Genomic DNA, 21,292 nt, shown 5'->3' on the forward strand with positions numbered 1-21,292 from the left:
TCCGCTCGTCGCCGGCGGCGTCGTGGATGAGAATTTGTCAACTCGTCGTCCTCGTCGTCTCGTCGACGCGATTCGATTCTCGTCACCGCCCTCGCGGACGAGGGACGGCCGCGCCGCCTCCTCCCCCAAGCGACGGCCACTGCCCTCCTCCCGCGGCGTTCACGTCCGCGACGGTGCCGCCCTGAGGCGGCAGCGGCGGCTTCGGCGGCGCGTCGCCGAACCTAAACTGCGTCAAAGGCGGCGGCTGCACGGCGCCGCGTCGCCCCGCCGCGCCGCCGCCGCCGCCGCTCGCGCGGCTCGACGACGCGTCGGACTGGGAACCGCCGCTCGCGAGCGGCCCGCTCGGGTCCATGCTCGACCTCCACGCGCTCAGCGCTATGTCTCTGGGCGACAACACCGCCGCGGAGGGGTGGGGTACCCCGGGGCCGCCGCCGAGCGGCGGCGGCGGCGACGCGGCGGGGCGACGCGGCGCGGCGCCGCCGCCGCCTTTGCCGCAGTTTAGGTTCGGCGACGCGCCGCCGCCGCCGCCGCCGCCGCCTCAGGGCGGCACCGTCGCGGACGTGAACGCCGCGGGAGGAGGGCAGTGGCCGTCGCTTGGGGGAGGAGGCGGCGCGGCCGTCCCTCGTCCGCGAGGGCGGTGACGAGAATCGAATCGCGTCGACGAGACGACGAGGACGACGAGTTGACAAATTCTCATCCACGACGCCGCCGGCGACGAGCGGAGACCGGGCCTTCCCGCGGTAGCCGTTCATCATTCTTTCGAATCACGACGTGATCGCTCGCTCGCGTCGCGCGGCGTCCGCGCGCGTCCCCGCCGCGAGGCTTCGCTCCTTGTCACTCCTCGACTTCCCGTCGTAGTCGCGAATTCGATCGAACAGAAGGAAAACCGTTTCGTTTCTCGCGCGATCGGAATTTCTACCGTTTCGCCTCTCGGGGGCGTTTCGCTGACAAGAAGCCGAAAAGTCTGACTAAATGCTCATACGACCGATACGCCGAAATTTCCCCATCACGCCTCTTGAAATCTCGTGAAAAGCAACGACGAAACGTCTCGGAGGCGCATTCCCCGCGCGCACGCCGCACCCGCTCCGCACGCACGACATCGACATTCACACGATGAACGCCGCAGCCTGCGTCGCCTCCAACGCCGCCGCCGCGACGCGCGCGATGCCGCCGTCGTTCAAGATCCGCAAGGTGGACGACCGCGAGCGACGCGCGGATCTCGAAAAGCAGGTCGAGGCCGCGCTCAAGTACGCGCGCTCGCGATGCGAGAATCGCGCGCGCAAGCCGCCGCACGCGCTCGCGTCGCCCAAGGCAAGCAAAGTCAACGCCGAGTCCGTCCTCGCCGGGTACGGCGTCGACGTCCTCGCGGCCGCGAAGCTCGACGGCGGCGAGAAGACGATGTCGGTCGTCCGCGCGTCGAGCCTCGTCGAGCTCGACAAGTGCCTCCGCGCGCGCGCGGAGCAATCCATCGTCGTCTCGCGCGCGCCGACGCGCGCGACGGACGTCCACGCGTTCCTCGCCACGGACGAGGACGCGATGGACGACGACATCCGCGACGACGTCGCGCACCTGTACGTCACGTACGACGACCCCGCGAGCCAGCACACGCTCGCGGTCGCGCGCGTGCTCGGCCTCGGGAGCGGCGGCGTCTCATCCGACAAGAACATCGACATCGACATCGACCGACCGCCGCTGCTCGTCGACCGGTTCCTCTCGACCGGCCTCTCGATGTTCGGCCCGGGCGCGAACCCGGTGAAGACGCCGTCGATCGTCCGCGCGCTGCTGTACGAGGCGTGCGAGGAGCTCGCGCGGCGCGACGGGCGGCGCGTCGGCGAGACGTTCGACGTCGTCGCCGTCCGCGGGACGCTGCCGGCGACGGCGAAGATCGCGTCCGAACGCGCCGCCGACGCCGCGAACGGCGACGCGAAGCCGACGGCGTGGGCGACGCGACGGCTGAAGCGGTACTCGGTCGCGATCGACGCGCCGCCAGGGGTCGACGGTTCGATCGATGAACCGACGCGGCAGCCGGTCGCCGCCGCGCCCATCGTCGTCGCCGCGCCCGCTTGCGCGAGGGCGCAGCCGCCGATGCACTCCGACTCGGCGAGAGATCTGAGCGTCGACCGCCGCGCGACCGACGACGCCGCCGACGCCGACGCGTCCGATCCCGTCGCCGCCGCGAAGAAGGCGCTCGAGGACGCGATGCGCGCGCTGAAGGAAGCGGAGGCGAACGCGCAGATCGCGGCGGAGAAGAAGGAGGCGCAGGCGCGGGCGGAAGTCGTCGCCGCCGCGCCGGCGGTCGCCGCCCTGCCAGCCGTCGTCGACGTCGAGCTTCCGCCGCCGCTTTCGTCGCCGGTCGAGGCTGTCGCGAACGAAGCGGACGAGCAGCTGAAGACGATGCGGCTGTCGCTCGCCACCTCGCGCGCGGCGCACGCCGCCGCGGACGCGATCCTGTCCTCCGTGAACGGCCCAGACGCGAGCGTTACGGAAGGTCCGCCGCGAGCGGCGCGGAGGGCGTCGGACGCGTTCACGAGAGCCGACGACGGCGCGCACGAAAAAATCGTCGCCGACGTCGCCGCCGCGGTCGGCTGCGTGCTGCTCCCGTCGCTGACGCCGCGCGCGAAGGCGTGCGACGCGACCGTCCGCGGGCTCGCGGGCGTGAGCGTCGGCGGCGGCGACGCGGACGCGGGGCTTTTGCGCGCGCTGCGCGATTTCGCGGCGGCTTCGGCGAAGGAAAAGAAGCGCGCCGGGGCGGACGGCCCGGACGTCGCCGACGACTTCAAGCTGTCCCCGTGGAAGGCGAACGACGCGAGGAGCGGCGGCGACGAGCTGAAGCGCCTCGCGAGCGACGACGCGCACATGCTGATCGCCGCGTGCGCGCGGATGAAGCCGCTGGGATCCGAGGAGAAGAAGAAGAACGCCGCGGGGCCGCACCGACGGCTGATGCGATTCGAGCCGCGTCCCGCCGCCGCCGCCGCCGCCGCGCCGGCCGCGAAGAAGCCGCGCGCCGCCGCCGCGCCGGTCGCGAACTCCGACGCCGAGGTCCCGTGGGACCCGCTCGTGGACACGGACTCCGACGCCGACGCCGACGCCGACGTCGACGTCGCGCGCCCGGACGCCGCCGCGACCGCCGAGAGACTCGCCGACGTCTTGGACGACCTCTACCAAACCTCCGGCGACGCCGGGGTGCTCCTCCTCGCGTCCACGACGCGCGACAGCGCGCCGAACACGTTCCAGGGCGCGCGCGCCGGTTCAAGGCACGTCGTCAACACCGTCGCGGTCGAGCACGCGTGCGGCGCGGTGACCGGCGTGCCGATGCATCAGCTGTTGCTGCAAGCCGCGGAGGTCGGCCTCGTGATGGATCCGAGCGGGTGCTTCGTCGCGCCGAATTCGGATTCGTCCGCCGCGGCGAACGACGAATCGCAGGCTGACACGTCATCACCCGTCCTCGGCGTCGGCGTCGCGCGGCTGCGGCGCGTCGGGTACAGCGTCCGGTTCGCGCGCGAGGACGACGTCGACGCGCTCGTCGCCGTCGAGGCGCAAAACTGGGGCTCGAAATCCGCGATGCGCACGCCGCGCGCCACCATTCTCGACCGCGTCGTCAACAACCCCGCGGGGAACCTCGTCGTGCAGTCCGACGACGGCGAGGTCAAAGGCGGCGTCTACTTCCAGCGCGTGAACGCGCCGGACGACGCGACGGTGTACGACTGGCACAACAAAGAGCGCGCGCGCCTCGTCGAGGGACCGTACGTGCAGCTGATGGACATCCACGTGTGCCAACTCTTCAGCGCGACGCTCGGACGCGCGGTGGGGAACGAACTGCGCGAGTTCGTGCTCAACGTCGCGCTGACGATGCCCGGCGTGAGAGGCGTGTGCGCGGTCACGCGCACGCGCGGGTACCGGAACAAAGAGAAGGTCACCGGCGTGAAGTACGAGGACTACGTCATGCAGAGCGAGGGGAAGCACGACCGCGGGCTGTTGTTTCACACCGGCGGCGGCGCGCGCGTGTTAAAGCCGGTGCATAACTGGCGCCCCGCGGACCACGAGAACGACGGCAAGGGGACGCTCATCCTGTACGACCTCCCGAAGCTGTCCATGGCGCGGATCGCGTCCGCGAAGATCGCCGCGCATCGGTGGAAGACGCGCGCGATGAAGCGCGCGGGCGAGACGAAAGCGGCGGCGGCTTCGGCGGCGGCGGCGGCGGCGGCGGCTTTGAAATCGAAGCCGCCGGCTTCGGCGGCGGCGTCGCCGACGTCCGTCGCGGACTTCGACGACGCCGCCGCCGACGATGACGTCCCGACGGTGTTCGTTTCGCTGAACGCCGGGCCGTCGTCGGAGAAAATCTCCGACAAAATCTCCGACGGATTCTCCGACGCGGTGCGCGCGCACGCGCTCGCGGAGTCGTGGAGCTCCTCGGACGACTCGAACTGACGCGGCGCCGCGCCGGGTCGCGGGCGGAAGTGCGCGCGCGAAGTGAGAGATGCGAGAGTGTACGAGTATGATATGATAAGTTATGATGAGTGTGTATTTCGCGTGGTTTCGTTCTGTTTCTTACATGTGCATCTCATCTCTTCGCGCGCTTCGCCGCCGTCTTCGCGGCGGCGGCGGCTTTGCGTTTCTCCGCCGCCGCGGCTTTCTTCGCCGCCGCCGCGGCTTTCTTCTCCGCCGCCGCGACTTCAAGATTCATCAATTCTCTCACCTCTTTGAGAAGACCCTCGGACCTTTTGTAACCGTTCTCTACGGCCTTCGCGAGCCAGTGTTCCGCCTTACCGAGGTCTCTCTCACAGTGTCCATAACTGAAATAGTAACAGCGCCCGAGGTTATTTTGCGCATATGCGTAACTCTGCTCCGCGGCTTGATGATACCACTTCACCGCCTCTGCCATGTTCTTCTCTTCGCCTTCTCCGTGTTCGTAGGAGACCCCAAGGTTATTTTGCGCATATGCGTAACTCTGCTCCGCGGCTTGATGATACCACTTCACCGCCTCTGCCATGTTCTTCTCTACGCCTTCTCCGTGTTCGTAGGAGACCCCAAGGTCATATTGCGCACCTACGTAACCATGCTCCACGGCTTGACGATACAGTTTCACCGCCTCCACGTGGTTCTTCTCTACGCCGCGTCCGTGATAGTAGCAGCGCCCAAGCCTATTTTGCGCACCTGCGTGACCCTTCTCCGCGGCTTGACGATACCACTTCACCGCCTCCTCGTACCGCTCTGCGCCGTAGTGCTCCACGCCGAGTTTACACTGCGCGTCCGCGTCGCCGCCCTCCGCCTTCTTCCGCAGCTCGAACGTCGCGTCGCTCTCCCCCGGGAGCCGCCGCGCCTCCCTCGGCGCGCCCGTCGTGGCCGCGTCGCCCTCCATCGCGCTCGTGAGCTCGTCGCTGAGTTTCTCCCCGTCCGACGCGCCGCTCGCGGACCCGCTCTGCTCGTTCTTCGGAACGACGCGGACGACGAGTCGCCCTCGCCGCGCCTCCTCCTCCAGGTCCTCCTCCATATCCTCTTCGTTCCTCGCGATCGCGGGCCACGCGCGCGCCGGCGGGTCCTCCCTGAACGCCTCGCGGTACTTCGCGAGGACGCGCGCGTACGCCTCCATCTCCGCCGCGTCGTTCGCGTTCACCCCCGCGCTGTCCTCGTTCGCGTGGTCCAGAACGTCCCCGAAGACGCGATCGCAGAACGAGACGTAGTCGCGAGTGCCGTTCAGCGCGTGCTGCCGCCACGCCTCGCCGACGACCGCGCTCGGGCGCAGCGCGATCGTCTTGAACGTGTTCTTCTATATCGTCATGAAACGCAGGTACTCCCGCAGGAGCGCGCGCGCGTCGTCCTCGCGGTCGAACCCGCGGACGTGGCGTCGGATGTTACCTAGCAGGCGCTCTTCCGCGTCGGCGTCGCCGACGGGCTCGACCGCGAGCAGCGTCGGCGCGAGCGGGTTCGGCGAGGGCGGCCTCCTCGAGACGACGCGCGCGACGACGCGCGCGGCGTGGCCGGAGGAGCACGCGACGGAAGCGGTCATCGGAGCGTCGACGGCGGGTCGTCGGGGCGCTTCGGAGTGTGTCGAGGAGGTTGCTGATGCGTCGGATTTTGATTTTTTTTTTTTAGAATTTGATTTTCGGCCTCGAGTCGTCGTCCGCGCGTCCTCGCCGTCTCCGCGACCGTGACCGCGACCGTGACCGTGACCATCTGTGCGTTATGTCCACGTGTTACATGAGCTATCTATCCGCGCGGCGTCGTCCCGTCCACCCTACCCTCGTCCACCTTATTTAACCCGTTTCATCCATTCCTCGGAGGACGACGAGCTCCACCCGTCGTCGTCCTTCTCGTCGTCCGCCCCCGCGTCGTCGCCGCCGTCGCCGTCCGCCTCGCCGTCGCCGCCCTCGCCGGCGGCGGCGTCCGCCGCGCTCTCTTTCTTCAACCTCGCCACGTTCTCCTTCCCCTCCTCCTCCTCCAGCCGCTTCTCGTACCACTCCGCGAAGTCGTTCCACACCGACGGCGCCTCTCTGCGGTACCTCTGATACTCCTCCTCGGTGACGTCGGCGAGGCATCGATCCTCGTCCTTTCCGAAGAAGTCCGTCGCGACGAACACGCGCCCCAACGCCCTCGCGTTATCCTTGAACCGCAGATACTTCCTCGGCGGCGTCTCGGAGATGATCCCGGTGTAGTCTTCCTCCGGCTCGAACGTCTTGAGCTTCCCGTTGGCGTCCACGTGCACGATGACGTCCGCCCACCCCGCGCGTCTGTCTTCTTTCTCGCGCATGAGATTTAAAAGGCCCTCCGTGCCGATGGTGTAGTTGGCGTACTTCGTCGCCGGCCCCGGGAAGTCTTTCAGCGCGGCGCACACGAGCCCGCAGTCGTGCACGATGAGCGGGCGCTTCAGCTCCTCGAACGCTCGCCGCGCCTTGTCCATCGCGACCGCCTTCACGGAGTCGGCTTGGATCTCCGGGATTTTCAAATCCACGCCCTGGACCTGGACGCGCGACAGCGACCGCAGCGACAGCGCGAGCCTCGCGCGCGTCAGCTTCCCCGTGTTCCCGGTCACGAACACGAGCGGCGGCGGCGGCGGTATGGGCGGCGGCGAGAACGACGCCGCCTTCGGGGGCGAGTACAGACCCGGCATGAGCCCCGCGCGCGAGAACGGCTTCATCCCGGGCGGCGACGGCGGGCGGTTGCCGCTGCCGTCGTTCGCGCCCGCGCCCGAGGGCTGCTGCTGCATTCCGGGGAGGATCCCGGGGATGGGCTGGAATCCGGGCATCAGGCCGGCGGCGTGCGAGCCGCCGGCGGCGTATCCGGGCATCATCGCGACCGCGACGGAGTCGGTGGAGGCAGGCGCGCGGGGACGGAGTGAGGCTATGAGACGCGCGACGCGACGGTTCGAAGGCGAAGGCGTCAGAAAAAAGTTCGGTCGTCGCGTCGCGTCGCGTCCTGTCTGGTCGCGTCGCGTCGTCATCAATTCCTACACCCGGGTGCCCTAATCGGCGCTCAGATCGAGCGGCGCGACGGCACGCGATCGACTCCCAGCACGGCGCGCGCGCGCGTCCCCGCGGGCCGCGGTCGTCGTCGTCATGTCCGCCTCGAGCGACGAGCGGCTGTCGCGGACGATCGAGGGCGCGTTCCGGCTCACGCTGACGGAGAGCGCGGGATCCGACGAGTGCGTCTTCCTCGCGGACCTCGCGACCGAGCTCCGATCGGAGGGCGTCTCCCCGCCGTTCGCGATCACCGCGGATAACCTCGAGCGCGTGCTCTTCGCGCGCTTGTCCACGCCGCAGGACGCGTTCCCGGAGGGGGCGTGGAGGAGAGACCCGGAGGCGGCGCCGTTCGCGTGGCTCGTGCGATCGTACCTCCGATGCTTCCACGCGTCGCGCAAGTCCGCGAGCTCGAAGGACCTCCAAGAGAAGCAGGCCGCGCTCCTCGCGGCGGCGAACGAGCTCTGCGTGTCCTACTGCGGCCTCCTCCTCAACCCCGCGATGGACGGGATGTTCCCGCAACCAGAGGCGGCGGCCGCGCGGGGGCCGTCGCAGCTGTTCGACGAGATGACCGGCGCGGATGGCTTGCCGCCGGGATTTCTCGACGCGTTCGCGAGGAGGTTCGAGAGCGAAGGCCTCCCGGAGATGCTCGACCCGTCGCTGACGCAGCTCCCGAGCCTCATCAACGGCGTGTCGCCGCTGGGCGAGGTGCACAAGCCGCTGACGCTGCTGTGCCAGCTGGCGGCGTGCAAACCCGTCGCGGCTCGGCTCGCGGCGCATCCGAAGTGGAAGCCGACGACGACGACGACGACCAACGCCTTCCCCGGGATGGCCGGGATGGCCGCGTCGTCGTCGTCGTCGTCGTCGTCGTCCGCGATCAACGGCCGCGCGTTCGAGGACGAGTCGCTGCTCGGGCCCTTCTTCGGGTGCAGCGCGCTGCCGGACCCGGCGCTGCTCCAGCGGCAGCCGTCAGTCGCGGAACAGTGCTTCAGGTGCGTTCTATACACTGGTCCCCATACGACCGCGTCGGCGTGGTGAACGCCAATCCTTAAGGACTTTTGCCGGCACATCTCTCCGCCCATCCCTTGCGGTCAATCCCCGCCCACGATGCCTTTCAACTTCAACTGACGCCTTTCAACTCCACCCCGACATCGCTTTGTATGGAACGACCCTCAGCGGCCTCGAGAGCAGACGCGGCGCGGACGTCGAACAGTCGATTCACACGCTGCGCGCGGTGACGAAACAAACACAGGAGGGGCTGTATCAGACCCTGTACGCGATGCTGAAACACGGCGGGGACGTGCGAGAGGGCGTCGTCGCGTGGCTCGCCGCCGCGTGCGACGCGAACGCGGGGCGGAGCAAGATGCAAATCGCGCCGCTCCTCTGCTCGTCGCACGGGTTCGCGCATAACCTATCGATGACGACGCTTCGACTCGCGGCGCCGTTCACCGAGCCCGGGGCGATGAAATTCACGAAGATCGACCCGAGCTACGTGCGGTCGAGAAAGTGCAGGCTCAACTTGACCGAGGTGACCAGGGTCAGCGCGACGGAGGAGCAGGCGCGTGCGGGCGCGTTGACCGAAGCCGAGGAGACGGCGACGGAGAGCTACGGGTTCATCTGCGAGTGTTTCTTCCTCGCCGCGCGCGCGATGCACTTGGGGTACGTCAAGTGCGTCAGCGAGCACACGTCGCTCGCGCGCGAGCTCCAGGACCGGCAGTCGCAGCTCGGGGACGTGGACGCGATGCGCGCGCAGTGGGCGGCGTCGTTGCCGGGCGGCGCGCCGAACGCGTTTCAATCCGCGCAGTTTGACAGGCACATCGGCCAGCTCACGAACGAGCTCGCGCGGTGTAAGGAACGGTACGCGTGCTTCGATAGCGTGCTGCAGGACCCGAGGGCGATCGGCGAGGCGATGGCGTTCTATCGGCTCGTCGCGACGTGGTTGATATGGGTCGCGACGGACGGGAGGGACGCGGCGGGGGGGGCGACGTTGGCGCGAGAAGTCGCGGGGAAGACGGGCGGCGGCGGCGGCGGCGGCGGCGGCGGCGGGTTACTTCCGACGCCGTGCCCGCCTCGGTTCGCGCTCCTCCCCGAACACATCCTCGAGGACTGCGCGGACTTTTTGTTGTACCTGTGCCGCTTCTGCGCGCAGAGCGGCGGCCCGAACCGCGACGTGTTCAACCACGAGCGTCTGGACGAGCTCATGTCGCTCTTCGTGTTGCTGTTGGGTTCTCCCGAGTACGTCAAGAATCCGTACCTACGCGCGAAGTTCGTGGAGGTGCTGCGGCACTGGCTCCCCGGCGACCCGGCCGAGCCGCGCGGGCGCTGGAACCCCGCGATGGCGAACTTGTTCGAGGGCCACCAGCTCGCGCTGAAGCACCTGATCCCGTCGGTGTTGCGGCTCTACGTCGACATCGAGTTCACCGGCGCCGCGAATCAGTTTTACGACAAGTTCAACATCCGGTACCAGATCGGCGAGATGTGCGAGTACCTCTGGAAGGTGGAGCCGCACCGCATCGCGTGGAGCGAGCTCGCGATTCGCGACCCCGAGTTCTACATGCGGTTCCTGAACATGCTCATCAACGACGCGGTGTGGCTGTTGGACGAGAGCATGCAGAAGCTTCCGGAGGTGAGAGAGTACGACCAAGATTCGAGCGACGTCGACGCGTGGTCGCGGCGGCCCGCGACGGAGCGCGCGGAGCGCGAGCGCGCGAACGCGCAGACGACGCGCGGCCTGAAAAACGACCTCATCCTCGCCAAGGTGCACGTCGGGATGATGGAATACACGAGCCGGGACATCGCGGCGCCGTTTTTGTTGCCGGAGATGGTGGAGGCGCGTTCTATACACTGGTCCCCATACGACCGCGTCGGCGTGGTGAACGCCGTTCCTTAAGGACCTTGCCCGGCGCATCTCTCCGCCCACCCCTCGCTTTCAATCCCCGTTCGCGACGCCTTTCAACTCCAACTGACGCCTTTGAACTCCACCCCGACATCGCTTTGAATGATGGAACAGCGCGTGGCCGCGATGCTCAACTATTTTCTGCTGTTCCTCGCGGGGCCCGAGCGCACCAAGCTGAAGGTCAAGGACCCGGAGAAGTACGGGTGGAAGCCCAAGGAGCTGCTCGGGATGATCACGCAGGTGTACGTGCACCTGTTCGAGGCGGACAAGGACGGCGCGTTCGTCGCCGCCGTCGTCGCGGACGGCCGGAGCTATAGAGACGAGGTGCTCACGGAAGCCGCGTCGCTCTTGCGGCAGCTCGGTCTCAAACCCGCGCACGCCGTCGCGAGTTTCGATCGACTCGCGGACGCGTGCCGGATGTCCGCGGCGGCGATGGAGGAGGAGGAGGCGGACCTGGGGGAGATACCGGACGAGTTTTTGGACCCGGTGATGTGCACGCTGATGACGGATCCGGTGAAGCTGCCGGGGGGCGCGTCGATGGATCGCGCGAACATCATGCGGCATCTCCTGAGCGACCAGTCGGATCCGTTCACGCGCGCGCCGTGCTCGATCGAGGATTTGGTGGACGACGTCGAGCTCAAGGGGAAGATCGACGCGTGGGTGAGGGAGCGGAAGGGGATGGCCGCGGTGGGGAGAGGAGGCGCGTGACGCGCGCGAGAGACGACGAGAGGAGCGCCTTCGTAGATGAAGAGAAGACGACTGATTTTTTGCGACGATCGCGTTTGCGACGATTACATGTGCTCGCGCGTCCGTCGTCTAGTCTATCGATGATTCGCGAAAGAAGCGCGGCCCTCCTCGTCCACGGACTCCATCTCGAGATCTCTGTACGCCCCCGCCTTCGCCCCCCCCGCTCCCGGTCCCGGCGACAGGTTCAAAATCGCCACCGCGCCGCCCTCCGTCCCGATGTCGACGCTCGTCCTCCTCGCCGCGATCGTCGCTCCCCCCTCGCCCCCGGTTCGATCCCCGCCGCTACCCCCGTACTCCTCCTCGCGCGCCGCCACAAGCTTCGCCGCCGCCTCCTGCTCGTTCGCCTTCGCCTTGCTCACGACCGCGACGCCGCACATCGTGACGAACGACCCCGCCGCGCGGTCCCACCCGACGGCTGAGGGAGGGTCGGGGTGGCGTTGAAAGGCGCGTCAGGGGTGGAGTTGAAAGGCATCGCGTTCGGGGATTGAAAGCGAGAGACGCCGGGAAGTGAAGTCCTTAAGGAACGGCGTCAACCTCGCCGACGCGGTCGTATGGGGACCAGTCCGATACTATCTTATAGAACGCGCCTTCGTCCAGGAAAATATCCGCGAGGATCACCGTGAAGATCACCTGCACGCCGCTGTACACCGTCGGCAGCACCCCGCTGACGTGCGATATCGCCCAGCTGTTTATCCCGTGCGCGAAACACGAGGACATGATCCCGGCGTACAGCACCGCGAGGTACGCGTGCGCGGGCAGCGTGGACCACTCGACGCGGCGCACCAGCCCGCGCACGCCGACTGAGACGTCGGGGTGGAGTTGAAAGGCGTCAGAAGCGGAGTTGAAAGGCGTCGAGGGCGGAGATTGAAAGCGAGGGGTGGGCGAAGAGAGACGCCGGCAAAAGTCCTTAAGGAACGGCGTTCACCACGCCAACGCGGTCGTATGGAGACCAGTGTATAGAACGCACCCGACGCGATGACGATCTCGCTGACGACGGTGGCGGCGAATAAGAACAACATCGGCCCGGGCGGCGGACGGTCGAGCCCTTCTATGACGACGTCGTCGTCGTCGTCGTCGTCTTCGTCTTCGAAATGACTAGTAGTAACGCTCCTCCTCGTAACGGCAGCTGTAGAATTCGAACCGTCACCAGCGCGGACGCGTTTCAGCGCCAACGCCAGGAGCACGACATACGTCGCGTACGCGATCGGCTGCGTCATGAGAAAGATCGAGTCCACCACCCCCGGCGCCTCGTCCTCGTTCGTCCACACCCGCAGCGTGATCGTCGTCCCGACCACGCTGACGAACAGCCCGCCCGCCTTCATCGCGTCCACGCGCTCGATGCGAAGCGCCGCGCTCATCGCCGCCGCCGCGAGCGGAATCAACGGCTGCACCATCGCGGTGTAGTTGGGCCCGCTGCGCTGATTGCACACGAACACGAGCGCGTAGGCGGTGCCGATGGCGGCGCCCATCGGCAGCGGCCACGCGCGCTCCCACCCGCGCAGCGCGCGACCGCCTTCGCGTCTCGCGAGCCAGTACAGGAACGGCAGCGCGAGCGCGAGTCGCAGCGCGCAGAAGGAGAAGGGTGGGATGTGATCTAACGCGCTCGCCGCGGTGATGTGCATGCCCGCGAAGAGGAGCTGCGCGAGGACGAGCGCGCCGTGGCAGAAGGCGTTCGACGGGCGCGCGTACTGCGCGAGAGACCAGTCGAGGAGGGCGCGGGACGCGGCGCGGACGGCGGGCGCGAAGGTGCCGCCGCCGCCCGGGGGCGCCATGAGTGACGTCGCGTCTCGCGACTCGGCACTTTTTGGTGGTTTACGCGTTTTCCGAGAAGAGGGTGATGAAAAGACGTTCGTCGAGTCTCGCGGAGCTCCCTCCGAGCCGCGCGCGCGGCGTCGTGATGATGTCGATACACGTCGTTCGTCTGTTTATACAACTACATGCACGCGTCGCGACTATCCGTATGATACATCAGGAGCTCTCGACGACGGCGCCGCCGCCGCTCCGGGCGCGACGGTCGACGGTTCACGTCCCCGCCGCCGCCGCCGCCGCCGCCGCCGCCGCCTTCCCGCCCTCCGCGAGCGACCACTTCCTCCCGTCCCGCAACCACGGCAACCGCCCCGCGTCCGGATCCTCCGCGGCGTCCTTCACCTCCCTCTCGTACGTCTCCGCGTCGATCCCCGCGAGCGCGCAGAACGCGGCGTCCGTCCGCGTCATCGCGTACGTCGCCGTGCATGGCCTCGCGTCGCCGCCGCCCGCGCCGACGCCGCGCGCCATCAAGCCCTTCTTCCGCAGCGTCCGGACGCGAGGCACGATCCGCCCTTTCAGCGAGTAACTAACCAACATCACCGCGGCGTAAGCGTCGCACGCGGGGAAGAACTCGTGCGTGAGGTACGCCACCGTCGGCCGCAGCTTATTGTCCACGCTGTACGCGAGCACGTTCGGCCGCGACTCGACGACTTTCGCCGCGCCGGCGACGCCGAGCTCGAGCTCCTCCGCGAGAAATCGAATCGTCGGCGCGACGTTCTTCTCCACGCTCAGCGACAACACCCCGGGGCTCTTCGCGACGATATTCGCCGCGCGGTCCGCGCCGATATCGAGCGCGTCCGCGAGGTACGCCAGCTTCGGTCGCGCGGCGCCGTCGACGCTCACGGCGAGGAGTTCCGGGTGCCGTCGCAACGCGCCGTCGCGTCTCGCGTCGTCGCCGCGAAAGACGTCGGAGTAAAACGCGCGCTTCGCGCGCAGCGTACCCTCCACGCTCATGCAGAGCACCGCGGGTCGGCGCGTCGCGCACCTCGCGACGTCCCTCGGCGTCATCCCGAGCTCCTCCGTCAAGAACGCGAGCGTCGGCGTCAGGTTGTCGTCGATCGACTGCCACGCCAACGACGGCTGCTTACACAGCACGGCGCCGACGTCCTCGCGCGCGACGCCGCAGCGCTCGCGGAGCCACGCGGCGACGCGCTCGACGGACGCGAGCGAGCACACGAGGAGGCGCGCGTCGCGCCGCAGCGCCTTTTTGACCTGCGCGGGCGTCGCGCCGAGGCTGTCGATCAGGTACCGCACCTTGGGCGCGACGACGGACGCGACGTCGTAGCCGCGCAGCTTGGGCGCGCGCCGCAGCGCGTCGTCGATCTCCGTCGCGCTCATGGACAGCTCGGTCGCGAGGTACGCCTCGAACGGCGTCGCCGCCGCCGCCGTCGTCGCGGAGGAGGCGTCCGAGTTGGACGGGGAGGGCGCGGGCGAGGTCGTCTCCGTCGCGGACGCGGCGACGCGGACAGTTCGGACGGCGCGTCGCGTCATTTGACATCGGACGGAGCGAGGTGCGCGCGGAGCGACGACGTCGGACGCGCCGCGTCGCGCGAGCGGCCGCGGTCGCCGCGGAGACGCCGCGGTCGCCGCGAGCGCGACGGACGCCGGCGTCGTCGTCGTCGTCGTCGTCGTCGTCGCGAGCATGACCGACGGCTCGCGCGTCGAGCTGTGGCGAGGGATGAAGGGCCACGCCACCGCAGTTTATTATTTTCAAACGCGAAGCTATCTCGCGGACAGTGATCTCGGCGCCCCCGCGCGCGGATACCGTAACCCCCGTCGTCGCGCCCCCGACCCGCGCGCGATGACGTCCCCCGGCGGCGAGCGCGAGCGCGAGCGCTTCCGCCAGACCCTGGACGGGCTGCTGTACTTCAACCCCGACGAGCCGTCGTCGGCCGCGATCGGCGCACACCTCGGCGGGTCGTCCGCCCCCGCCTCCGCCTCCGCCTCCGCCGCGTCGCGAAGCGCGAACGAGCCGGACGCGCGCGGCCGCCGCGTGGCGCGCCCGGGCGACCGCGGAGACTTCCTCCGAAGGCTCGCGACGTTCGCGCCCGGGAAGTGGTTCGCGAAGCCGCCGATCTTGTCCCCGGTCCCGTGCGCGAGGAAAGGATGGGAGTGCGTCGCGGTCGACGCGCTGCGGTGCGAGGCGTGTCTCGCGCGCGTCATCGTCCGCGCGCCGCCGGACGCGACGCGCGAGCAGCTCCTGGAGATCGCGGTGAAACAGGCTGGGAAGCTCGACGACGCGCACGAGGAGTCGTGCGCGTGGAGAGGCGCGGCGTCGCCGATCGCGCTCGCGCGGTTCCCGCGGGTCTCGGACGAGGATCTGAGGAAAGATTTCATCGCGCGACGCGACGCGCTCGTCGCGGTCGACGCGCTGCCGCTGGTGACGTCGCCGATCAGAGACGCGCTGGACGTCTCGACGTGCGTCTCGACGACGCGCCGCGTCAAGTGGCTGGCGCGCGAGGCGACGAAGAGCGAGAGCGGCGGCGCGGAGGGCGAAGAAACGTCGACCGTCGCCGTCGCCGGAAAACCCGGACCGCGCGACGACGCGCACGCGGCGGCGGCGACGACGCTGGCGTTGACGGGCTGGCGCGTGGACTCGATCGTGCCGAACCGCGGCGTCGTGCTTCGCTGCGACATGTGCGAGTCGCGCGCGGCGGCGTGGAACTTCCCGAAAGGGACGACCGCGAAGCGCGAAGACGGCGCCGGGGTCGCCGCGGCCGGAGGGGTCGACGATTGGGTCGGCGCGAACGCGAAGCGGCGGAGAGCGACGGCGGCGGCGACGGGCGCGCAGCTCCTCGGCGCCATCGGCGGCGCGTTCGGCGCGTTCGGCGGCGCGATCGGGTCCATCGCGGGCGGGGCGTCGCCGTCCGTCCCGGTTGGGGGGAGCGCGTTCGGGAGCGGCGGCGGGTTCGCGTTCGGCGTCGGCGCGGCGACGTCGACGCCGTTCGGTGCGCCGCCGGCTTCTGCGGGCGCGGCGGCGGCGGCGGCGGCGGCGCCGGCGAGGGTCGCGGACTCGAGCCCGATCCGACCGTTCGGCGCCGCGCTCACCGCCGCGGGGGTCGACGCGTCCGCCGGGAAGCGCAAGCGCGGCGCGGGCGGCGACGAGGCGGAGGATAAGACGGCGGCGGAACCGGAGCCGACGCCGACGCCGACGCCGACGCCGCCGCCGAGCGTGCCCGGCGCGATGCACCCGCTGCGGCAGCACCGCGCGCACTGCGCGTGGGCGACCGTCAACGCGGACACGTTCAGCGGCGGCTTGGGCGCGGGCGCGGTCGCGGGCGTGCGCCCCGGGTGGGCGCGCGCGTTGGACGCGGCCGCGCCGGCGTCGGAGTTTATCCACCTGGACGACGGCGACGACGACGACGACGACGACGACTGCGACGGCGGCGGCGGAGCGAAAACTCCCGGGGGAGGGAACGACGCTGCGGGGGGGGGAGGGAACGTGGACGAGGACGGCGCGGCCGTGGACGGCACCCCCGGCGGGTCCGGGGTGAAGATCGATTACTCGTACTTGGGCGCGAGGACCGCGGTGGCGAGGTACGTCACGGGAGAGTCGTGAGCGCGGCGTTGGAGCGTATCTAGCGTTTTGAACGAACGGAAATTCTTTCTTCTTCATCACATGTCGTGTCGTCGGCACCACAACTCCCCCCATTCGAAAAATCTTTTATCATGACATTCACGACATGTGGTCCACTCGCACCTATCACAGGAGGCCATGATACCGTCGATCTCGTCGCTGGAGTGGAGACCGCAGACCCACGCTCTGCAACACTCACAAATTTCCCCGCCGTTGCTATCGTTCGCGCAGTACTCACACATCACGTTCGTGTCGGTTCCTTCGCAGATCACGCACACACCCACGCCCCTTCCGCAGAGAAGTTCTTCGCATACGAACGCGCCATCCATGCATCCCCAAACATCGAAAGGGCCTTCATCGAACGTCTTGACCTTGCTGCGGTCGTGTTTGACGTAAAAGTCCAGGCACCTCAGGTCCCAGGCCGCCACGGTCGTCCCCTTGAGTCGCATGCGGTCGAGCGTGACCCCGTCGTGGAGCTTTTTATAGGGCCATTCGGAGCCCGGCGGCAGCCTGATGTGGATTCCCTCGATGCGATCCATGAATTCTTCCATGTCGTCGATGGAGGCCTCTTCGAGTTTGGGGACGTGGTGAAGTCGAGCTCAGAGGGAAACGACGCCCTCTCTCTCCCCGCCTCGCGCCACACCCGCGACACGCACATCAGCGCCGCGCGCGTCGGGACGTCCTCGATCTTCGAGAGGATCACGCACGCGAGATCCGCGGCGACGTCGAAGCTTCCTGCCATGCCGTCCGAGCTCGCCGCGCGGGGCGAAGTGAAGCGCCCGCCGCGTCGTCGTGGCCTTTTTTCCTTCTGGGTGCGTGGTTCCGCCGGGCTCGTCCACGTCGTCGACAAGTCTCGTGTCAGGCTTATCCCGTCTCGTCGACGCCGACGCTCCGTCGCCGCGCCCTCCTCACACCACGCCGCGCCCGTCGCCGCGCGTCGATCGATCGCGCGCGTTCGCTTCGACACGCCACGCGACGCGCGACCGCATCGCTCACCGCGACGCGCTTCCGTCCGCCTCCCTCTCGGACGCGTCCGAACGATCGATCGCGTCGTCGATCGCGAGTAAAGGTGCCCATCTTCGCAACCGCAGTCGTCCACAGCGCGTCCGCCGCCGGTCTCGATGTCGTCCGCGCTCTCGACGCCGCCGCGCGTCTCCGCGCCGAGACGCGCGCGCGCGTCGCGCCGCCGCGCGTCGTCGGTCCGCCCCGCGGCGACCGCGAAGAAGCCCGCGACGACGACGACGCGCGATCGATCCGTCGTCGTCGACACGTCCTCGTCCTCCTCCGAGACGACGACGACCGCGACGACGAATCCGGTCGCCGCCGCGCTCGCGGCGCTCGTCCTCGCGACGTCCCCCGCGCCGGCGTCGCTCGCGTCGCTCGCCGCGTTCGCCGGCGACGGCCTCGCGGTCGGTCTCCTCTCTCACCCCGCCCCCGCGGAGGCGGCGCTAAGCAACCCGAACACGCGCCTGCCGCGCAACGGCGTGTCCGCGTTGCGCCGCGCGGTACCCGCGGTCAACCCGGAGGCGGGCGACGTCCAGCGTAACCTCGAAGAGGCGGCGTATCTGCTGCGTATCCCGCAGAGGAAACCGTGGGGCACGATGGAGGGCGACGTCAGGGCGAGCCTCGCGATCGTGCGGGAGAAGCGCGCGAAGCTCCTGGAGCCGGTGCCCAAGGCGCGTCCCATACACTGGTCTCCATACGACCGCGTTGGCGTGGTGAACGCCGATCCTTAAGGACTTCGCCCGGCGTCTCTCTCCACACACCCCTTGCTTTCAATCCCCGCCTTCGATGCCTTTCAACTCCGCTTCTGACGCCTTTCAACTCCACCCCGACGTTCGCTCGTATGGAACGACCCTAAGGACGGCGACGCGTTTAAAACCGCGGAGGATACGCTCGCGGAGTTGGAGCAACTCTTCGTCGAGCTCGGGCCGATCGCGGCGTCGCAGGACGTCGAGCGGTTCGACCGCGGCGTCGCGATGGCGTTAGACGCGACGTCCAGGCTCAGGGTGCTTCAAGCGCCCGGGCTGCCGTTCGACGTCCCGCGGCGGTACGACGCGCTGCCGCGTTTGACGGGCCGCGCGACGGTGGACCTCACGATTAAGGCGCGTTCTATCTTGCGTACGCTGGTCCCCATACGGCCGCGTCGGCGTGGTGAACGCCGTTCCTTAAGAACTTTCGTTCCCGGCGTTTGTTTCTCTCCGCCCACCCCTCGCTCACAATCCCGACGCACACACCTCGACGCCTTTCAACTCTGCTTCTGACGCCTTTCAACTCCACCCCGATATTCGTCGCTTCGAATGATGGAACGACCCTCAGAAAGCCGGCGACGGGACGTTCGGATTCGTCAACGGCGACGAGGTGAAAACCGCGACGCTTCGCGTCGTCGCGGACGGATACAACGCGCCGCTCACGGCGGGAAACTTCGTGAACAAGGTGTACAACGGGTTTTACGACGACGTCAAGCTGAAGAAGAGCGAGACGGCGACGCTCGTGGACGTGACCAACGCGCTCGCCGACGACACGCTGCCGCTGGAGGTCAAGGCGATGGACTTTTACGAGCCCAGGTGGCGGTCCGCGCTGAACGTGCAGGGCGGCGAGGAGATGCCGACGCTGCCGCTGAGCGTGAACGGCTCGATCGCGATGGTGCGGGGCGAGGAGGACGGCACGTCGTCGCCGGATCAGTGGTTCATCTACCAGTTCGACAAGCGAAGCGCGGGTCTTGGCGGCATGGCGTTCGAAGAGGTGCGTTCTTTACACTGGTCCCCATACGACCCCGTCCGCGTGGTGAACGCCGTTTCTTAAGGACTTCGCCCGGCGCTTCTCTACGCCCAGGCCACGGTTTCAATCCCCACCCTCGATGCCTTTCAACTCCACCTGACGCCTTTGAACTCCACCCCGACGTTCGCGCGTGAAAGGGCGAGTTCTCCGTGTTCGGATACGTCGTCGGGGGCGAGGAGGAGGGGTTCCTGTCGCAGCTCGCGACCGGGGACGTCATCGTGAAGGCGGATGTCGTGGAGGGGATGGATCGTCTCGTGAACGGCTCGCGGCGAACGCAGGTGACCGGTTTGATCGACAAGTCGGCGCCGCCATTTGGCGCGTCTGATGACGTCCCCGCCGCCGCCGCGTCGTCGGTGAAATTCGTCGGAAAATACGCGGATCCGAAACACCCCGGGTGCAAGCGCGAGGTGTCCGGGTCCGGGGATACCCTGGACGTCACCGGCACGGACGGCGCGCCCGGGTGTTTGAACGGCGAGCCGCAGAGACCGTGGGCGCTGACGGGGGTCGTGCGGTCCGAGGATGAGATCTTCATCGACTTTTCCCCGAAGGGCGGTCCGAGGGACCTGCTCGGGAAGTGGACGGGGAAGGGGATCTTGTTCCCGGACGGGAACGAGTGGAAGAAGATCGAGTAGTGATGCCGCGCGCGATGTGACGTGACGTGACGCGGTGTTGGCCCCACGTCGCGCGGCCGCGTCGTCGTGGCGTACTTCTCGCGAAGGAAGGAATGTATTTAAAAGAATTCATGCCTTCTTCGCGCTCCGCCGAGATTCGGCGACTAAGAGACGCTATCAATCACAACACGTGTCCGAGAGAGAGAAACTCCGCCTTCGCCGTCTCCGCCGTCTCCCCTGTCGTCTGAACACCCCCGAAACGCCCAGGGCGCGTACGTTACTACGCGCCCCCGCCGCGTCAGATCTCATCGCTCGTCAATCGCTCTCGCCGATTCGCCAGTTTTTTCGTAGCCGCGTCTACCCCGGGCGGGCCGCCGCGCGCGTAACGGCTGAATACCGCCAGTTACGTTACTCACCAGAGATAATACGCGCTCGCTGCACGCGCGCGATCACCCCGCCCGCACGACGCCGCGGCGCGTTTAAGAGCCGTGAATCTTGATCACGTCCTTCTTCGCGATCTTCTCGTCGATCAGAAACTGCGCGACGACTTTCCGCTGATCGCCTTGGAGCTGTATGATCTGCCCTAGGTCCGGGTCATCAACGATCGTGCCGTTGCAGTTGAACTTCTTCTTGCACTCCTTGAGGATCACCTTCTTGTTGATCTTGGGGTTGATGCCCTGCGAACGTGTGGTTAATTAATTAAGTGGTGAGGGTTAATTAACAGGTTGCTGAACGGGAGGGTCCTCGTCACGGTGTGGGCGAAAGAATAATATTATTCGTTGAGGGCGACGAAAACCAAACGACGACGGGGCGGGGGGGATCTCGCGCGCGCGCGCGCACCTGGAGCGTCGTCAGCGACTTGCGGCCGTTGCGCTGCTGCGTGCGGATGTGGATGTAGTTAGACTGAACGTCTTGGGCGTTGGAGCTATCTTGCTTAGCTTTCTGGCCAGACTCTCCTCCAAGGTCGTCGGCGAAGTCGAATTGGGGTCCTGCGGCGGAGAGAGCGAGGCCACGGCGCGGTCAGCGGCGACGCTCGGAAACGACGGCGCGCGACGCCGCGAGGGCGATCGAGAGGACTACGCGCGAACGAACGCGCGGAGACGGACGACGACATCGCGCGCCGCGAGCGACGGCGCGGCGCGGGACGTCGACGGCGACGCGGCGCGCGTCGTCCGCGCGCGCGCGATCCGCGGCGAACGATGAGAGGGAGGAAGGGCACCCCGCGGGCGGCCGAGAAAAAGCGCGTCGCGATCGTCGGCGCCGGAGATCGACGGTCGAGGACGCACCGAGACTGTCGAGAGCGTCGGTCATAACACGAATAGAACGTGCTTTTGGGTGCGTGCGAAAGCGCGGAGCCGAGGGTGGGTACTAGCGGCGGACGCGCTCGCGGGTGTGGCGGGCGGCCGGCGGAGGCGACCGG

At 68.1% G+C, this 21,292-nt stretch overlaps 12 protein-coding genes across 12 annotated transcripts; 4 read left to right on the forward strand and 8 right to left on the reverse strand.

Annotated features, from left to right (window-relative positions):
• Window positions 1-82: 82 nt before the first annotated feature.
• On the reverse strand, window positions 83-352 carry MICPUCDRAFT_54133 (uncharacterized protein; the record flags this gene model as incomplete). The annotated part of the gene is made up of 1 exon (XM_003064239.1): window positions 83-352. The coding sequence occupies one exon, from the start codon at window positions 350-352 to the stop codon at window positions 83-85; it is 270 nt and encodes an 89-aa protein (XP_003064285.1).
• A 761-nt stretch (window positions 353-1,113) lies between these two features.
• Window positions 1,114-4,428, forward strand: MICPUCDRAFT_54134 (uncharacterized protein; the record flags this gene model as incomplete). Its single annotated transcript, XM_003064060.1, has 1 exon — window positions 1,114-4,428. One exon carries the CDS (start codon window positions 1,114-1,116, stop codon window positions 4,426-4,428), a length of 3,315 nt encoding a protein of 1,104 aa, XP_003064106.1.
• Window positions 4,429-4,726: 298 nt separating this feature from the next.
• On the reverse strand, window positions 4,727-5,179 carry MICPUCDRAFT_11504 (uncharacterized protein; the record flags this gene model as incomplete). Its single annotated transcript, XM_003064240.1, has 1 exon — window positions 4,727-5,179. A coding segment is annotated over one exon (453 nt), but the record flags the coding sequence as incomplete, so codon positions are not given.
• A 1,488-nt stretch (window positions 5,180-6,667) lies between these two features.
• Window positions 6,668-7,039, reverse strand: MICPUCDRAFT_11591 (uncharacterized protein; the record flags this gene model as incomplete). Its single annotated transcript, XM_003064241.1, has 1 exon — window positions 6,668-7,039. A coding segment is annotated over one exon (372 nt), but the record flags the coding sequence as incomplete, so codon positions are not given.
• Window positions 7,040-7,601: 562 nt separating this feature from the next.
• On the forward strand, window positions 7,602-11,140 carry MICPUCDRAFT_30275 (uncharacterized protein). The gene is made up of 4 exons (XM_003064061.1): window positions 7,602-8,446; window positions 8,631-9,402; window positions 9,466-10,317; window positions 10,465-11,140. Exons 1-4 carry the CDS (start codon window positions 7,956-7,958, stop codon window positions 11,056-11,058), a joined length of 2,709 nt encoding a protein of 902 aa, XP_003064107.1. The 5' UTR covers window positions 7,602-7,955; the 3' UTR covers window positions 11,059-11,140.
• Window positions 11,141-11,171: 31 nt separating this feature from the next.
• MICPUCDRAFT_54138 (uncharacterized protein) lies at window positions 11,172-11,474 on the reverse strand (the record flags this gene model as incomplete). The annotated part of the gene is made up of 1 exon (XM_003064242.1): window positions 11,172-11,474. The coding sequence occupies one exon, from the start codon at window positions 11,472-11,474 to the stop codon at window positions 11,172-11,174; it is 303 nt and encodes a 100-aa protein (XP_003064288.1).
• Window positions 11,475-11,613: 139 nt separating this feature from the next.
• MICPUCDRAFT_54139 (Drug/Metabolite transporter superfamily) lies at window positions 11,614-12,869 on the reverse strand (the record flags this gene model as incomplete). The annotated part of the gene is made up of 2 exons (XM_003064243.1): window positions 11,614-11,897; window positions 12,065-12,869. The coding sequence occupies 2 exons, from the start codon at window positions 12,867-12,869 to the stop codon at window positions 11,614-11,616; spliced, it is 1,089 nt and encodes a 362-aa protein (XP_003064289.1).
• Window positions 12,870-13,119: 250 nt separating this feature from the next.
• On the reverse strand, window positions 13,120-14,394 carry MICPUCDRAFT_54140 (uncharacterized protein; the record flags this gene model as incomplete). Its single annotated transcript, XM_003064244.1, has 1 exon — window positions 13,120-14,394. One exon carries the CDS (start codon window positions 14,392-14,394, stop codon window positions 13,120-13,122), a length of 1,275 nt encoding a protein of 424 aa, XP_003064290.1.
• A 151-nt stretch (window positions 14,395-14,545) lies between these two features.
• On the forward strand, window positions 14,546-16,216 carry MICPUCDRAFT_66422 (uncharacterized protein; the record flags this gene model as incomplete). The annotated part of the gene is given in 3 exon segments (XM_003064062.1): window positions 14,546-15,170; window positions 15,735-16,208; window positions 16,211-16,216. Coding segments are annotated over 3 exon segments (1,101 nt in total). The 3' UTR covers window positions 16,213-16,216.
• Window positions 16,217-16,518: 302 nt separating this feature from the next.
• Window positions 16,519-17,019, reverse strand: MICPUCDRAFT_54142 (uncharacterized protein; the record flags this gene model as incomplete). Its single annotated transcript, XM_003064245.1, has 1 exon — window positions 16,519-17,019. The coding sequence occupies one exon, from the start codon at window positions 17,017-17,019 to the stop codon at window positions 16,519-16,521; it is 501 nt and encodes a 166-aa protein (XP_003064291.1).
• A 582-nt stretch (window positions 17,020-17,601) lies between these two features.
• On the forward strand, window positions 17,602-19,945 carry MICPUCDRAFT_54143 (uncharacterized protein; the record flags this gene model as incomplete). The annotated part of the gene is made up of 4 exons (XM_003064063.1): window positions 17,602-18,198; window positions 18,343-18,609; window positions 18,800-19,225; window positions 19,399-19,945. 4 exons carry the CDS (start codon window positions 17,602-17,604, stop codon window positions 19,891-19,893), a joined length of 1,785 nt encoding a protein of 594 aa, XP_003064109.1. The 3' UTR covers window positions 19,894-19,945.
• Window positions 19,946-19,970: 25 nt separating this feature from the next.
• MICPUCDRAFT_37644 (translation initiation factor SUI1) lies at window positions 19,971-21,257 on the reverse strand. Its single transcript, XM_003064246.1, has 3 exons — window positions 21,159-21,257; window positions 20,713-20,861; window positions 19,971-20,549 (listed from the first exon to the last, which is right to left on the reverse strand). The coding sequence occupies exons 1-3, from the start codon at window positions 21,181-21,183 to the stop codon at window positions 20,352-20,354; spliced, it is 372 nt and encodes a 123-aa protein (XP_003064292.1). The 5' UTR covers window positions 21,184-21,257; the 3' UTR covers window positions 19,971-20,351.
• Window positions 21,258-21,292: the final 35 nt, after the last annotated feature.

Source organism: Micromonas pusilla (genome assembly GCF_000151265.4).
Source record: "Micromonas pusilla CCMP1545 genomic scaffold MICPUCscaffold_16, whole genome shotgun sequence".
NCBI lineage: Eukaryota > Viridiplantae > Chlorophyta > Mamiellophyceae > Mamiellales > Mamiellaceae > Micromonas > Micromonas pusilla.

Excerpts from the sequence above, each read along its gene's own strand:
- MICPUCDRAFT_30275 (XM_003064061.1), top strand. The coding sequence starts at position 7,956 with ATGGACGGGATGTTCCCGCAACCAGAGGCGGCGGCCGCGCGGGGGCCG. Across the intron at positions 8,447-8,630 it reads GTCGCGGAACAGTGCTTCAG|CGGCCTCGAGAGCAGACGCG; the intron begins GTGCGTTCTATA and ends AACGACCCTCAG. Across the intron at positions 10,318-10,464 it reads ACTGGTCCCCATACGACCGC|CGCGTGGCCGCGATGCTCAA; the intron begins GTCGGCGTGGTG and ends ATGATGGAACAG.
- MICPUCDRAFT_37644 (XM_003064246.1), bottom strand. The coding sequence starts at position 21,183 with ATGACCGACGCTCTCGACAGTCTCG. Across the intron at positions 20,862-21,158 it reads CGACGCTCTCGACAGTCTCG|GACCCCAATTCGACTTCGCC; the intron begins GTGCGTCCTCGA and ends TCTCCGCCGCAG. Across the intron at positions 20,550-20,712 it reads AGTCGCTGACGACGCTCCAG|GGCATCAACCCCAAGATCAA; the intron begins GTGCGCGCGCGC and ends ACACGTTCGCAG.